At 41.9% G+C, this 13,645-nt stretch overlaps 1 protein-coding gene across 1 annotated transcript; it reads right to left on the bottom strand.

Annotated features, from left to right (window-relative positions):
* Nucleotides 1-3,361: 3,361 nt before the first annotated feature.
* adad2 (adenosine deaminase domain containing 2) lies at nucleotides 3,362-13,441 on the bottom strand. The gene is made up of 10 exons (XM_069145639.1): nucleotides 13,314-13,441; nucleotides 11,380-11,524; nucleotides 10,662-10,800; nucleotides 10,057-10,185; nucleotides 8,441-8,591; nucleotides 8,028-8,198; nucleotides 7,357-7,571; nucleotides 5,742-5,970; nucleotides 3,743-3,875; nucleotides 3,362-3,600 (listed from the first exon to the last, which is right to left on the bottom strand). The coding sequence occupies exons 1-10, from the start codon at nucleotides 13,439-13,441 to the stop codon at nucleotides 3,490-3,492; spliced, it is 1,551 nt and encodes a 516-aa protein (XP_069001740.1). The 3' UTR covers nucleotides 3,362-3,489.
* Between the last annotated feature and the right edge of the window lie 204 nt (nucleotides 13,442-13,645).

The following is a 13,645-nucleotide window of genomic DNA, read 5'->3' as shown; positions in this document are numbered from 1 at the left end:
TGGAGCCATGGTGACAATGAACCGTGGTACCACACAGTTAGTGTGAAAAAAAATAAATAATAAAATTTTAAATTTAAGATGACAAAAGTCTCCCTGTGCTCATTCTTTACCTCATTTAAGTCAGAACATGTGTTATCCAGGCAAAACCAAACAATTCTTCAACCATTGCTTAATTTAATTTTAACCTTTGTTGTGATCAACAGTCATTTCTTCAATTGAGGCCGTCACTGCTGCTCACTTTATAGATTCCACACATATTTTGAAAATAGTGCAGTCTAAATATGGTTCTAGTATTTTATCCCCGGTGGATTGAACGGGCGTACCTAATAAAATGGCCCAAGAGCGTACATTTTGTATACACCACTGGCTCTGATTGGGGCCGGTCTGTAGCGTCATAGAAACGTAACCGCAATCTATGCTGTATTCATTGTTCCCATAATGGCTGACCGATGTTTGGGGATATTTTTTGCTGTTGCCTTTACTGTATATTATCTGTTGGACATTAACATCTGCACAACGTAAAGCAAACCTTCACAAGAGGAACACGAAAGCTACAATGTATGCCATGTTTCACAAAACTATTAGGTTTCAGAACAATAGAGGTGTTAACGTAATTACAAAAGTTAAAAAAAAAAAAAAAAAATGTTATTGATGCCATTGCAGCCACTAAAGTGAAGGTTGTCTCTGGTAAGCAAAGAAGAAATGCCACGCCGGTCAGAATAGAGAAAAGAGAGTGTCGAAAAGCTGAGCGCAGGTGGCGAAAAACAAATCTCCAGGTTCACTGTGACATCTATAAAGTAAATGAGAAATGCAGGGCAGTCTCTTCTTCTCCGACATCATTGCCAAAAACAATAACAATACACACGCCTTATTTGCTACCGTCGACAGGCTAACGAACCCTCTTGTGTCAGTAGCTGCTGAGCTCCAGTCCACCTGGGCGTGCAATCAATTTGCCTTTTTTTTTACTGACAAAATACAGAAAATTAGACGAGCAGTAAGTGCCTCCACACCAACCACAGGATATGTGTTGTCCCCGTCTCTAAATAATATCCACTCAAATATCATGGAACAATTTCATTCAATCAACCATGGAAGTCTGGAAGACATTATACAACATCTGAAGTCCTCCTCCTGCAGCTTGGATATTATACCAACACCCTTTTTCAAAAATATTTCAAACTGCATGACCACTGATCTTTTACGAATTGTAAACTCATCCCTTCTCTCTGGTATCTTTCCTCAGGCCCTAAAAACTGCAGTTATTAAACCGTTCCTAAAGACAGCTAATTTAGACTCCGCAATAATGAAAAATTACAGGCCATTATCAAACCTCCCATTTTTGAGTAAAATAATTGAAAAGGCGGTTTTTCAACAGCTGAATAACTTCTTGGCTGTAAATAAGTGTTTTGATGTCTATCAGTCAGGCTTTCGACAGCACCACAGTACTGAAACTGCTCTTAAGGTTTTCAATGACATCCACTTAAACACAGACAGTGGCAGAATTTCAGTCTTAGTATCATTGGATCTCAGTGCTGCATTCGACACGGTCAACCAAGACATACTACTAGACAGACTAAAAATCTGGGTGGGACTCTCTGGCACAGCACTAAACTGGTTTGAATCCTACTTGAAGGACCGAGAATACTTTGTGTTTACAGCTAATTACACAACAGAGCGGACTAAAATGACATGTGGCGTTCCCCAGAGTTCAATTCTGGGGCCTCTTCGGTTCAACATCTACATGCTTCCACTAGCTCAGACTATGGAAAACAACAAAGTGTGTTATCATAATTATGCAGACGACACAAAGATTTATATAACTAAATCACTAGGGAACTATAATCCCATGCAAAGGCTGTAAATGCATTGAACAAACCAACAACTGGATGTGCCAGAATTTTCTTTAAGTAAACAAAGATGAAACAGAAGTAATTGTTTTTGGTTCCAAGGAAGAACGATTGAAAGTCAGCGCTCGGCTTCAATCGCTGATGTTAAAAACCACAAACCGAGCCAGAAATCTAGGTGTCGTCACGGGCTCAGACCTCAATAACAGCCATGTTAAGACAATTACAAAAATCAGCCTACTATCACCTGAAGAATATATCAAGGATTAGAGGACTTATGTCTCAACAGGATTTGGAAAAAACAAAAACATGTCCATGCATTCATCTTCAGTAGACTAGTTCAGTAGTGTGTTTAAAGATCTCTGTAAAAAGTCAAGACAGCTGCAGCTCGACTCCCCACTAAGAGCAAGAAACTGGATCACATCACTCCAGTTCTGGAGGTTTTTACGCCGTCTTCCTGTCGAACAAAGAATCGACTTCAAAATCCTGCTGTTGGTCTAAAAAAAGATCTGAATTTTTTAGGGCCAAAATAAATTTCTGACCTGCTGCTACCTTATGAACCATCCCGACCCCTCTGGTCGTCTGGGACTGGTCTACTTTATGTTCCCAGAGTCGGAACTAAACATGGAGAGGCAGCGTTCTGTTTTTATGCTCCACATATCTGGAACAAACTCCCAGAAACCTGCAGGTCTGCAGCAACTCTCAGCTCCTTTAAAATCAAAACTGAAGACTTTCCTGTTTGCTGCCTTTCACTGAACCAGATTTGAGGATGTCTTAAACTGCACTTTAATTTTGATCCTATTTTTTTTTAGCTTGCTTAATGTTTTAATCACTGTTCTTAATTGTTTTTTTTTTTTAATGTTCTTTTCTTTTGCCTGATGTTTTGACGATTTTAATGGTTTTATGTGAAGCACTTTGAATTGCCTTGTTGTTGAAATGTGCTATATAAATAAACTTGCCTTGCCTAAATTATTTGGTAAATTTTAAAGCCATACTTTGTGGATTGCACAAGTTCCAGATCATCCAATAATCCAATAGCTTACTATTAGGCAAGATATTAGGTAAAATACATAAATCCTTAAAAAAGTGTTACAAAAATAATTTGTGGAGCAATATGGCAGCTGGGGTCATACATTTAAAACCAAACCAAAAAAGGGGCAACAAATACGACAGTATTGATGTCGAAACTTTGACCTCGGTACCATATTATGGTTCTTCATCTGCTGATATGACCTCGTGACCTTGAACACACCACACTGCTCTTGCTTTGAGAAGAACTATATAAAAAAAGAAAAGAAAAGAAAAAAAAAGGGAAAATCTTTGCATGTTTATCACATGACAGTGAAATGAAAAATAATGACCTGTTCATATCGCCCTTCCTAAGCCTGGGTACATCATTTGGCTGGTACATCAAGACAAATCGCTTTGTCCACGGAGGGCTCATGCAACTCATTCAAACAGACTCCTTCAGTGTGGCGCATAACAGTAGGTTCCTGTTTATTTTTCTCAAACGCCTACACAAACTCCAACGTTACACATAAAACTGAACAAGGAACTACTGTTAAGAGGGATTAACAAAGTGCAAAGAAGAACATCAAATAAAATCTCAAGGGAAATGTAAATTAACTTTCAAGATGGCCAGCGTTCAAGCAGTAAAGCAGTCCACCAGGTTCTTTTCCTTCCAGAGACCCGCGTGGCTGATCTGGAACCGCTTTCTGACCAGATCTTTGACTGTCTGGTAGACTTTGGCGTCCACCTATAAAACAATGAAGCATTCACAACATCATGAGACACATCTGTGACGCAAAACTGCGAAACACTCCAGCGGTTGCAGAATGCGCCGCACATAACATAGCCGCTGTCACGGTTCTCGGGTGGAGTGGTAGGAGGTCACGTACCTTGACACTGTGGTAGGTGGGAAGCTCCAGCAGATTGGTCTGCCCACCCAGATGTGCAACTCGCTGGAAATAACTGTAGAGGGCTCTCTTGCAAAGTCTGCTGGAGAAGCCAGGCCCACTAACATAGGGAGAGCTGTGAAACACCATGAATATGCCACCAATTAATCCATGTACGCATGTTTCCCTAGACATATAGATTGCCTTATATTTACTATATTATGTATTAGTGTATTCCAAATACTCCAATTTAGCCTGTAAAACCACTAATATATCATTTATTGGAAAGCGCTTTTATCTCAGCATTTTCTGTCGAAGCCAAATGCTCGTGACCTCAAAGATCTGACACGTTTATTGCATGTATTTTCAAGCCTCAATAATATTATTCCTAATATTCAAAAGACTTAAATCCGACAGTTTACATTTCATGTTGCTCAATGTCCATCCGTTTGTTGCCTTCTTAATTGAGATACACCTTTGGGCTGTCAGCAAATCCATCCGAGTCAGGAGTCCAGTGAACCTTTCTGTCTCCCACGTGCTATGATACAGACTTAGTGTGCAGTGACGGCAGCCAGCAGGTTAGAAAGCACCGGTCAGGGACTTCAGTGGATGATGTCTTCCTGACTTGTCCACTTGTAAGACCAAAAAAAACGTGTAAGTGTAAAATGTGCTTTTATTGCAGCACAATGTTTAGTGACTAACACATGACATGTTGACCTCCAAGATTATTTTTGGAGGGCACAGTCTCCGCTTCGGAGCGTCGCGGTGCTAAACAGATTTTTTTTTATTTATTTTTTTTAAATGTATCGGGCCAGGCAATTCTTTCACGCGGCCGGAGCAGAGTGTGGTTGTGGGGTCTGGCTGGACAAGAGCAAGGCAGGGTTTCCCCACAGGCGGCGCTTACCGTTGCCAGCAACACGTTTCTTAGGGGGAACCCTGGGGAGCAGATCACTGGAGTCTGTCCAGACCAAGTTTGGAGGAGGTATCGAGTGCGACAGCACTAATAGAAGCTGACACTGGCAGATGGCTGTTCAGGACGACTCGTATCAAACCCCTTTTAAAAAGGTCCGTTGCAAAACCGTCTACCGTCCGTGATGTCCCTCATCCCACTCGAAAGTCCTTTTGTTTTGTGTTATTGCTAACGCATTCTATGTATACCGGATCCCTGTTGTAAGAATTCAAGCAACGTGGGCGCAAGCTGAGGTTTTTGAGGAAACAATGCATTTCTTCACCACTGAAAACACGAGCTAAAAGGAGCGAGGAGTAATTGGCATGCTACTTCTACATCTCTTAATTAAAGAAGTCTCGTGTGACACGAGCAGCATCGTTGCCTCCAGCCGCTTTCATTTCCACACTATAATTTGGGAGCATTTTCACAAGGTGTTTTGCGGTTTCTCATCTCTTGACCTCCGCCTGTACACAACAATGTCCTGTATTCCTGCCCTTAAATTTATTCTCTCCTTTTTTCTTTTCTTTTTTTTTTTTTTTTTGGTGTGCGTCTATTTATAGTTTGTTTGCGCTACAGCGCTCGTCCCGACACTTGCACCCACGGTGTCGCATAAACTAATAGTCCAAGCTGAGGGACGGCGGCTGAAATAGGCGGCAACGCTGCGAGCGGCAAACAGGATCTCAAATCTATTTTTGGCTGTAATCTCCGCTCAAGGACAATACGGTCTCCGGTGAAAGCCACGTCTGTGTCACACTCTAGCTACTGGACATCAGCAGTAGTCTGCAGCTGCAAGGCCAAAAGATGGCAGGAGCCCCAGGCCACACGGAAGCTGTCAAACTAGCCAACTGCATTGGACCGTGCCAACAGTTCGACTCTTGTCTGCAGAAGTGGCTGCGGGAGTTTAAATGAGGTAAGCTGTGGTCAGGTCAAGACTCTCCGCGGGAGGACGTGACATCACGCTGGTCGCACATTTGTGATGCAGGAACAAGTTACTGCACATTCCGTTCTCCTCCCTCCGTGCAATTAGCAATTTCTCGCAATAAAGCGTCCCACCTGGAAATGGTGAAGCCCTTGCTACCGTCCACAACTTCGATGTCCGTGTCACCGAGGCACCAGTTGATGCTGAGATTGTTAGGCCGCCAGGAGCTCGCGACAGATCCTGCACAGTCGCTACTGACAACCAAGATGTCATGTTGCTTGTAGGACGGCAGCATGCCCTCCAACCCATCAGCCAGTCGCGCGTTGATGATATCAGACACTTGCTCGCTGTTATTCTTGCCTCCTAAAAAAAAAAAGAAAGAAGATGAATACAAATTTATACACACAGTTTGAGGACAGGAAGCAGTGTAGCATTACGTAGCATAAAAAAACAAAACAAATTCCTCTTAAGGGCATATTCTTAATGCAACTAGTGCATCATCATAGACCCTTTAGCGATATGATCTCATAGAACATGATGCATTAGTGTAAATTAGTGTAAAGTACCCAACTGTATATAAAGCAGTTCAAATGAGCATAACCTTAAATAACTGCTGCAGTGAAATTCAAACTATAGCAGCATTATATTCACCGAAAAACATCCTATATTATATTAAAACATTGACAGAGAGCAGGTTCTGTATAAAGTGTACTTTTACTTTAGATCCTTGTAAAACACATTTGGCTCATAGCAGCTCCATACTTATATTTAAGAACATTAAATTGTCCTAACAATATTTTCACAGTGTGGTATTAGTACTTTCACTTCAGTAAAGGATTTAAATACTTCCATCAGTGTTCATGGCAGCGTTACAGATTTTACCACTTGGATGTAAAATAGCAGTCTTCACCGTGTTATCATACCACCACCTTGGGCTAATTTTAGTTGTGACGTCGAACTGAAATAATAATAAATACAACAAAAAAAAAACCTTGAGCATTTTTCTGGAAACACGCCGACTCTGTTGCCGAATTAGATGAGAAAAGAGTTGATTCCACTCTCGTGTCTGTAGAGTCGGTGTGAAGCTACAGCTGTGTTTCCGACGGCTTCCTCGCACCTGGGTGTTTCCGGGCCGTGCAGGAGGCACATTAGCGTCCTCCTCAGTAGAGCCAGCTGAGCGCGCTAAAAGTCTTTCACTGACCGAGTTAACTTCCTGTTGGTTATTCGCACATATGAATGAGACCAAATTTAATAATCATGCAGCTCTTCCTAGTTTTCAAATGGTGCTCGATGGAATGGAACACAATTTGGCAGTCAAAAGTCGACGGGGAAAAGCGAAAGAAATCTGCTTTCGAGCACCTTCGCAACTCACGGTATCTTGTTCATTTGCCCGAGCTTTACTCTGCAGAATAATGCGTATAAAACATATTTGTACCATCAACATTTCTGCAATTTTGAATGGAGGAGGAAGTCGTTTTAAAAGATTTCTTTAAGGTTAACTCATTTTTTGAGGAAGAAAAATCGTATCACACGCAAATTATAATTAAAGTATAGTGTTTTATATACATTTGAAAACATGTCTGGAGAGGTTCTTTAAATTAAGAGTGTAGAAATGACCCAAAGTCTTCTCGGGGAGTTATTCGCTGCCAGCTGTAGCTTCATATTTAGTACACGGATACAACTTAACTCTCAAGGCACCAAAGTCAATTTAAACACGCTTCCTAAAATGTAGTAACAGCTGCTCTTTACCTAGCACCATGCTGGTGATGTAGAGCGGCTGAATGAAGCGGCTCAGTAATGCACCCTGAACCCCGGTGACGGTCCAGCGACACAACTTGTCACTACCGGACATGCAGCAGACTTTGGCGCCCCAGACGCTCGGCTCGAGGCAGGCCGCGGGGACCAGCTGGTTTGTGGCGTGGTACTGCAGCTTCACGGCGCAGTATCTGTTCGTCAATGAGCCCCTAAACAGGAACAGCGATTACGTTGCATTTTTACTCCTTTCGATTCCATTCAACCCCCCATCCTTCAACGAACATCGAGACGTATTCATAAATGAGTGCAATTGTTGTGTCGGTCCAGAAAAAGGTCAAACATAAGCTATTCAACCAGCTGTGCTGACATTTTAGTTACAAAATACCTAAGTGCAGTGCTTTTCATAAAAAAGAAAAATATGAACTAAAAACCATAATCCAATTTCCAGTTCTTATTTTAAGCAACAAATACCGACAGGTTAATAATAAGCTGCGTTTACAAGATTTGGGGGATGCCATGTTTCTCATATGTCAAATAATAGGGGAATAAAATCCTCAATTTCAATTGCACCAAAGCCTTTTGCGTATGAACCACAAAAAAATGGCTTTGAAAAATATGTGTACTGACACAATCAAACGAAGGGGCTAATTAACAGACTGCTGTACTTGATGTGGAAGTTCTGAGCGGCTCCTTCGGGGCACTGATTGGTGAAGAGATGCAGGCTGATCTTGGGTTTGAGCTGAAGCTGGTGGCTGTCGGCACTGCTCTCAAATATACAGCTTTCCTTGGGCTTTGGATCGGCTTCAAAGAACAGCAAAAGCTGTTTGTACAGAAACCTGAACTCAAGCCAGAAAACACAATTCTTACTTTGCGCTACATCAGCACTTTCAATGAACTAGAAGCAGCAGCGGAAAGTGAGCGAGCCGATACAGGCTGCATGTCATGTTTTCAACCTGAATATTAAAAGAAAGGCAACATCTACATTTTTTATCGGCGTTCAAATTTAAGATTTTGTAAATGTAGTCCTGGGCCCTTTCTCTTTCTAGCACTTTGGAAAGTCATACGGAGGAGTTTGTACCTTAGGAGAGCCCGTCTTGCGGTGATGATGGCATGGCAGTCATGGACCATCAACCCATTGTAGCAATGCCACTCGCTGCAGCTGGATTGGCCAGATCCCATCGCCACCACGCTGTAGTTTTCACACGGACGACCCTGTGTGTCCAACACTTCTGTGGGCAAATTAAACTACATTTCTTTCCAAAGCATCATTCACTTTAGCTTTAGTTAACAGCGGCCGGAAGACAGAGACATAATAAAAAGAAGAAGGAAGTACCCGCTCTTCATTATGTCAAACCGTTTCAAGCAACATGCTGCAAGTATATGTTACGTAGACAGAAATGTATTCAATTATCATTCACAATACTGTCCATTCAAAGTCAGCACTTTCCCTATAATGCTGCAGGAACCATACAAAATACATTACTTAAGTTCCAAGTCTCACAGCAGAGCTGTGTGGGAGCCATTTTAACACGTGGTGCCCAAAATGTAGGGAGTCAAAAGTAATTGGACAGATACACGTGAAGTCAAACTAAATCATCACATTTAATACTTGGGGAAAAACTCCTTTGTAGCTAATAACTGGCTGAAGTCTTTGATCCACAGGCGTCAAAATCAGCAGATAATTTGATGCATCTGGCGGAATCTAAAGACACAGAATCTTCTTGATGATTTATACATTCATCCTGTTGCTTCTGTCGGGGTTTTTATTTTATTTGTACTTGGGGCATTGTTTTTTTTTTTTTTTAAAGAAACACATTTTCATCAGCTTATTTTTGGATGTTTTTGTGAAGTGCTAACTGGCCGTTGTGTTTTTTAGGCTTATCAGACGATTCTTGTGCTGAATCGTTTGAGGTTCGGGTCATGAAGTCTCCTCTTGCCTGTTGACGAGGAAACGCGCTACGTCCTGGAGAGGCTTCTTGACTTGCGGAGTCATAAAGGGGTTTTTCTTCAAAATGATTTACTGGTGATCGACCAGAACTTTGCTCCTTGGCCAAAGAGGTCATTTTGTATTAATTAGCTTCCCTGTGCACCGGGAGTCTTTTGAATTAACTTGCTTTTGGCAAACCGACTGCCTTTAATATCACTCTGACGCTTTGCTTTGTGTGACCATCATCGCTACATTCCTGGCCACCTCTCCGCTCCTCATATTGACAAACAACTCTTCATCAATCTGAATGGCAACTCTCAATCAATAATGGACTTTTGCGCATGAACTCGCACTGAAACATCGCACCGCTGTTAAAAGAAACGGTAGCCAGGTATCCAGTTGGTTTTGACCTCCTGCACTAATGTGTTAAAAAGGACTTCATCTCCCACATCATCTGTTGATGACTGCGCCATCAGCTGAAAATGGAAAATTGCAGCTGCCTTGCATGTGATTTCCGTCACATTGAGCATGCCCCTTTTTTTCATGCTTGGAAATCTTCATGTCAGCCATGTAACATGCTATTGCAATAATGACCTGTCATGCAGGCCCAGTTTATGAATTTATAGACACTTATATATTCTCCGTTCCCTTTAGCCGTGTTGAGATACAGGGAGAAAAAAACATAAGGGAAAAAAATAAATAAATAAATAAATAAAAGGAAAATAAATAAAATATTTAATAAATATACAGTTTTAATGGCAGCTTACCTCTTATCAAGACAAATGATGCCATGTGGCTCTTAGAGTGGTAGAAATCTGGAAACATCTTCAGGAGCCTGTCAAACTTCTCACTGCTGATAGCTGCCATGTGATTCTTGTGCCAGTCAGTTCGCCAAGCTGGAAGATAAAAAAACCCGTAAGATAGCTATATAATCAAGGAGACTATATTTTGGACATCCCTTTTTTTTAAGCTCTTCTGAGCACCCTTCAAAATCCTTTCAAAAGACTTTGCCATGGCCATTTATGTATGCTACGCCTGCACTCAGTGTCAGTTGATTGCTTTTCATCATACACATATCAGAGAGCACTTTTCCTCTTTTATTTGTGGATTTTTACAGAAGGTTTGCATGGTTAAATGACAATGAAATAATAATAATTGAAAAAAAAAAAATCGAAAAGCCGGGAAAGCTAAGCAGTCTGGGAAAATTTGGGGACGATTAAACACCGCACAAACAGCAGCTTTCTAGACCGGCAACAGATTTCTGGTCTGATGCAGCTGTTCCACTGAACATTTTGAGCACTCAACATTCATGATGATTACAGCAACTGTCAGACTGGCAGCCCCAATTAAATGTGTTACTTTTCTACGGCACCTTCAGTGTTTGTGCTCTCGTCTGGATCGTCAAAACCCTTGATCCGGTCCATTAAAAGCTCTTCATTTGAGAGTACACTGTCTGGAGGTGACATACCCTGGAGAGAGTGCACGGCTGTATCGCTATCCAAGTTGTCATCCTGAGAAACACAAAGTAATTTCAATAAAAAACAATGGCTGTGGTTTTCTCCTCTTTATCAACCTTGAACCAACTTCTCAAGAGGTAACCTAGGGAAGCCTGTTGTAAAGGAAAAAAAACAAAACCTGCAATGGGTGAGATAAACACTGAGGATGTATTTCAGCTTTCGAGACAAGGTGGCTGCAGATGGATCTGAATCCCTCCACTTAGCTGTATCGTGGTATGAAGCACAGCTGTACCTGCCAGGTACGAGTGATGGGATTTGAAATAATATCAACATTGAGATTTCCCTTTGATGTCAGGTTCTCAAACATGGTTTAATACCATCATTAATTCATTCATCATTTGAATTTGTCTGCGAAGGACACCCTCCCTGTGAAACAGAAGGGAGAGGTACTTATAAGTTTTTGTCCCCCGAGGCGACAACCTGAGTGTGACGGACACTGTCACCATCTCATATTTCCAGTTTCTTGTACGGGGTCTAAACAATAGCCTGACACATTTAACGTTCAGCCTTTGCTATGCAGCAGCAGCAGCCAAGTTTTTGGAAAACCTTGTATGACATCCTCCCATTATTTACCTTATTTTGCAACAGCATGTCACCAGAATCAAAATCCTCTTTGAACTTGGGGATGGACGCGCTCTCCTTTCTGGCTCCGTCATCTCCTTCAGAACGGAAGGCCTCTTGTACTCTTTCGTGGTCTCCAGCAACAGGTGCATCTTTCCTAAGAGGGTAACAAACGGAGAGCGCAAGAAAATAAGCAGCTGATCACTCAAAATGTCGGGATAAAAAAATAAAAAAAATGAACAAGTGAACATTTACACAACCAAAGATAACGCAACTGTCGCCAAGTAACTCGGTAACACTTCAAATTAAACACGGCCTCTTCGCCACCATCTTTGATCAACAGCAGTTCCAGTTCACACATTCGGGGTACGTTTTCATTCGGGGGCGAAAAGCTTCTGAAAGAAAGGGTGGCAAGCAGGGACGAAGGGTTAAAGGGCAGTTCGCATTGTTTGAAGTTGAGTTGTGCTGTAAGAGGTCTTTATCCATAGTCAGTATATCACTGCAGTCAATGAGGGGGAAAAAACGTCACCAGTTTGGAAATGGCGGGCAGCTGAGGAATGTACCGCAGTGGACGAGGTCAACAACGAAACATATTTTACCCCCCACCCCAAAAAAAAAATCAATATCAGTTCAAATGTACTTTGACTATTCTCACCGCTTTACCTTGCAGTCGGGCAGCTCTTTCCGAAAAGGAGCACTTTGGCGTTTCGTTTCTGATCTGAACTAACGTGTTAAAACACCGCACACAATAACACCAAGAATCTAATCGAGAGAGGCACAGGAAGACCAGCTAATTTAATATTCTGCAAGGTAACATTTTTGTCGTTTTTGAAAGGAGTCTGGTGGCTTTGAAAAGAGCCGAGATGACTGGAACGGTGCATCTTTACTGTCCGACACCAAGGTACAGCAGTGAAAACGTCCTAAATATAGCAGAAGCAGGTCTTTTTTTTTTTTCTTTTTTTTTTAAGGGGCTAAAATATGATTTGTTATTGACCCCATCCGTGGCAGTACATTACTTCGTTTTTGTTTTGGCACAGCGGTCTGCTTCTCCAAACTGGGGACGTGCCGACCCACCCCACCTACTGCAAGTAATACACTGCCTGTGGATAAGTGCTTCAAACAATCCGAACAGTCCCTTTAAGGCTGGAGAGTCAAGTTTGGGTGAAAGGCATCACTGCAAGGCTCACTAATGCTGAATAAACCATATTCTCCACCGGTGGAGGCATGAAGAGATAGATCACAGTGCTTCATTTACATTTCAAGTATTCAGCTGAAAACTTACCAACGATGTTTGTGAATATTTTGGTCTTTAATTAATGATGAACTTTTGATTGTCAATTTTATCCAAGACAGAGACTGTTTAAAAAAAAAAAAAAAAAGAAAAAAGTGAAAGAGAATAGCGAGGTTGGAAAGGTTCAGAGCCGATTCATATCAAGTACATGACAAGTCTCACAACCAAATGAGCTGCTGGCTTGTTCAGTGTCCTGAAACTATGGGTGCGCCCATTAATGAGCTTCAGTAAGCGTCCACGCCTAATGTGGACTGGACACAGTCGTTAGCTAGCCACTACCCTGCCCGCTGTGAAACCTCAGAAAGAAAAAAGTCGCGACACAATAAAAGCCAAATTGCTGTTGACAAAGTAACAGTTACAGCTTGGATTTATTGACCTGGGCATTAGTGCGCACTCCCCTCGAGCCAAACAGAGAATTCGTTCCATCTGACCCGATGCAAGAGAGAGAAAAAGGGACACTGTGTTTAAAGAGTGTTTATGCACCCCGGTGGTGTGCTTCAAATTCAGGAAATCCAACTCCTGCCAATAATGAGGAGGGAAACAGGAACACATTAACAGGTGAAATCTCTCATCCACACAAATATGACAAAAAGCGATATGCGGTATGGTGTTTACAGCGGCGTTACCGTCTCAAAACCGCAACCTTTGTCATTACCTCAGCAAAGCAGCACCTCTACAAACCGTTGCACCATCTGTCAGGTTGACCTGAGGATGGTGGAGGAGAGAGCCCGGCTTGGCAGCACCTGCTCTCCGACTGCACTTGAACGCCTCTTGATCCGCCATGCTTTTCAAGTAACCTGTAGAGACATTTGGGGGGGGTCGCAAACTCATTATGCAGCGTTACCGGTGGTGAGAGTATCAGTTATTTGGATAATGTAATCATCTGCATAGCAAAGTTTATTTACAAACATAAATTAAAATGTTTTATTTTCCGACTGCAGCAGGAAAAAAAACACTCTTTTAATTATCTGAAACACATTGTTGTTT

Source organism: Embiotoca jacksoni, unplaced genomic scaffold (genome assembly GCF_022577435.1).
Source record: "Embiotoca jacksoni isolate LCO1_2020_lvr unplaced genomic scaffold, fEmbJac1.0.p SCAF_13, whole genome shotgun sequence".
NCBI lineage: Eukaryota > Metazoa > Chordata > Actinopteri > Embiotocidae > Embiotoca > Embiotoca jacksoni.
Note: the sequence above shows the minus strand (reverse complement) of the source record. Positions and strands in the feature narration are given on the sequence as shown.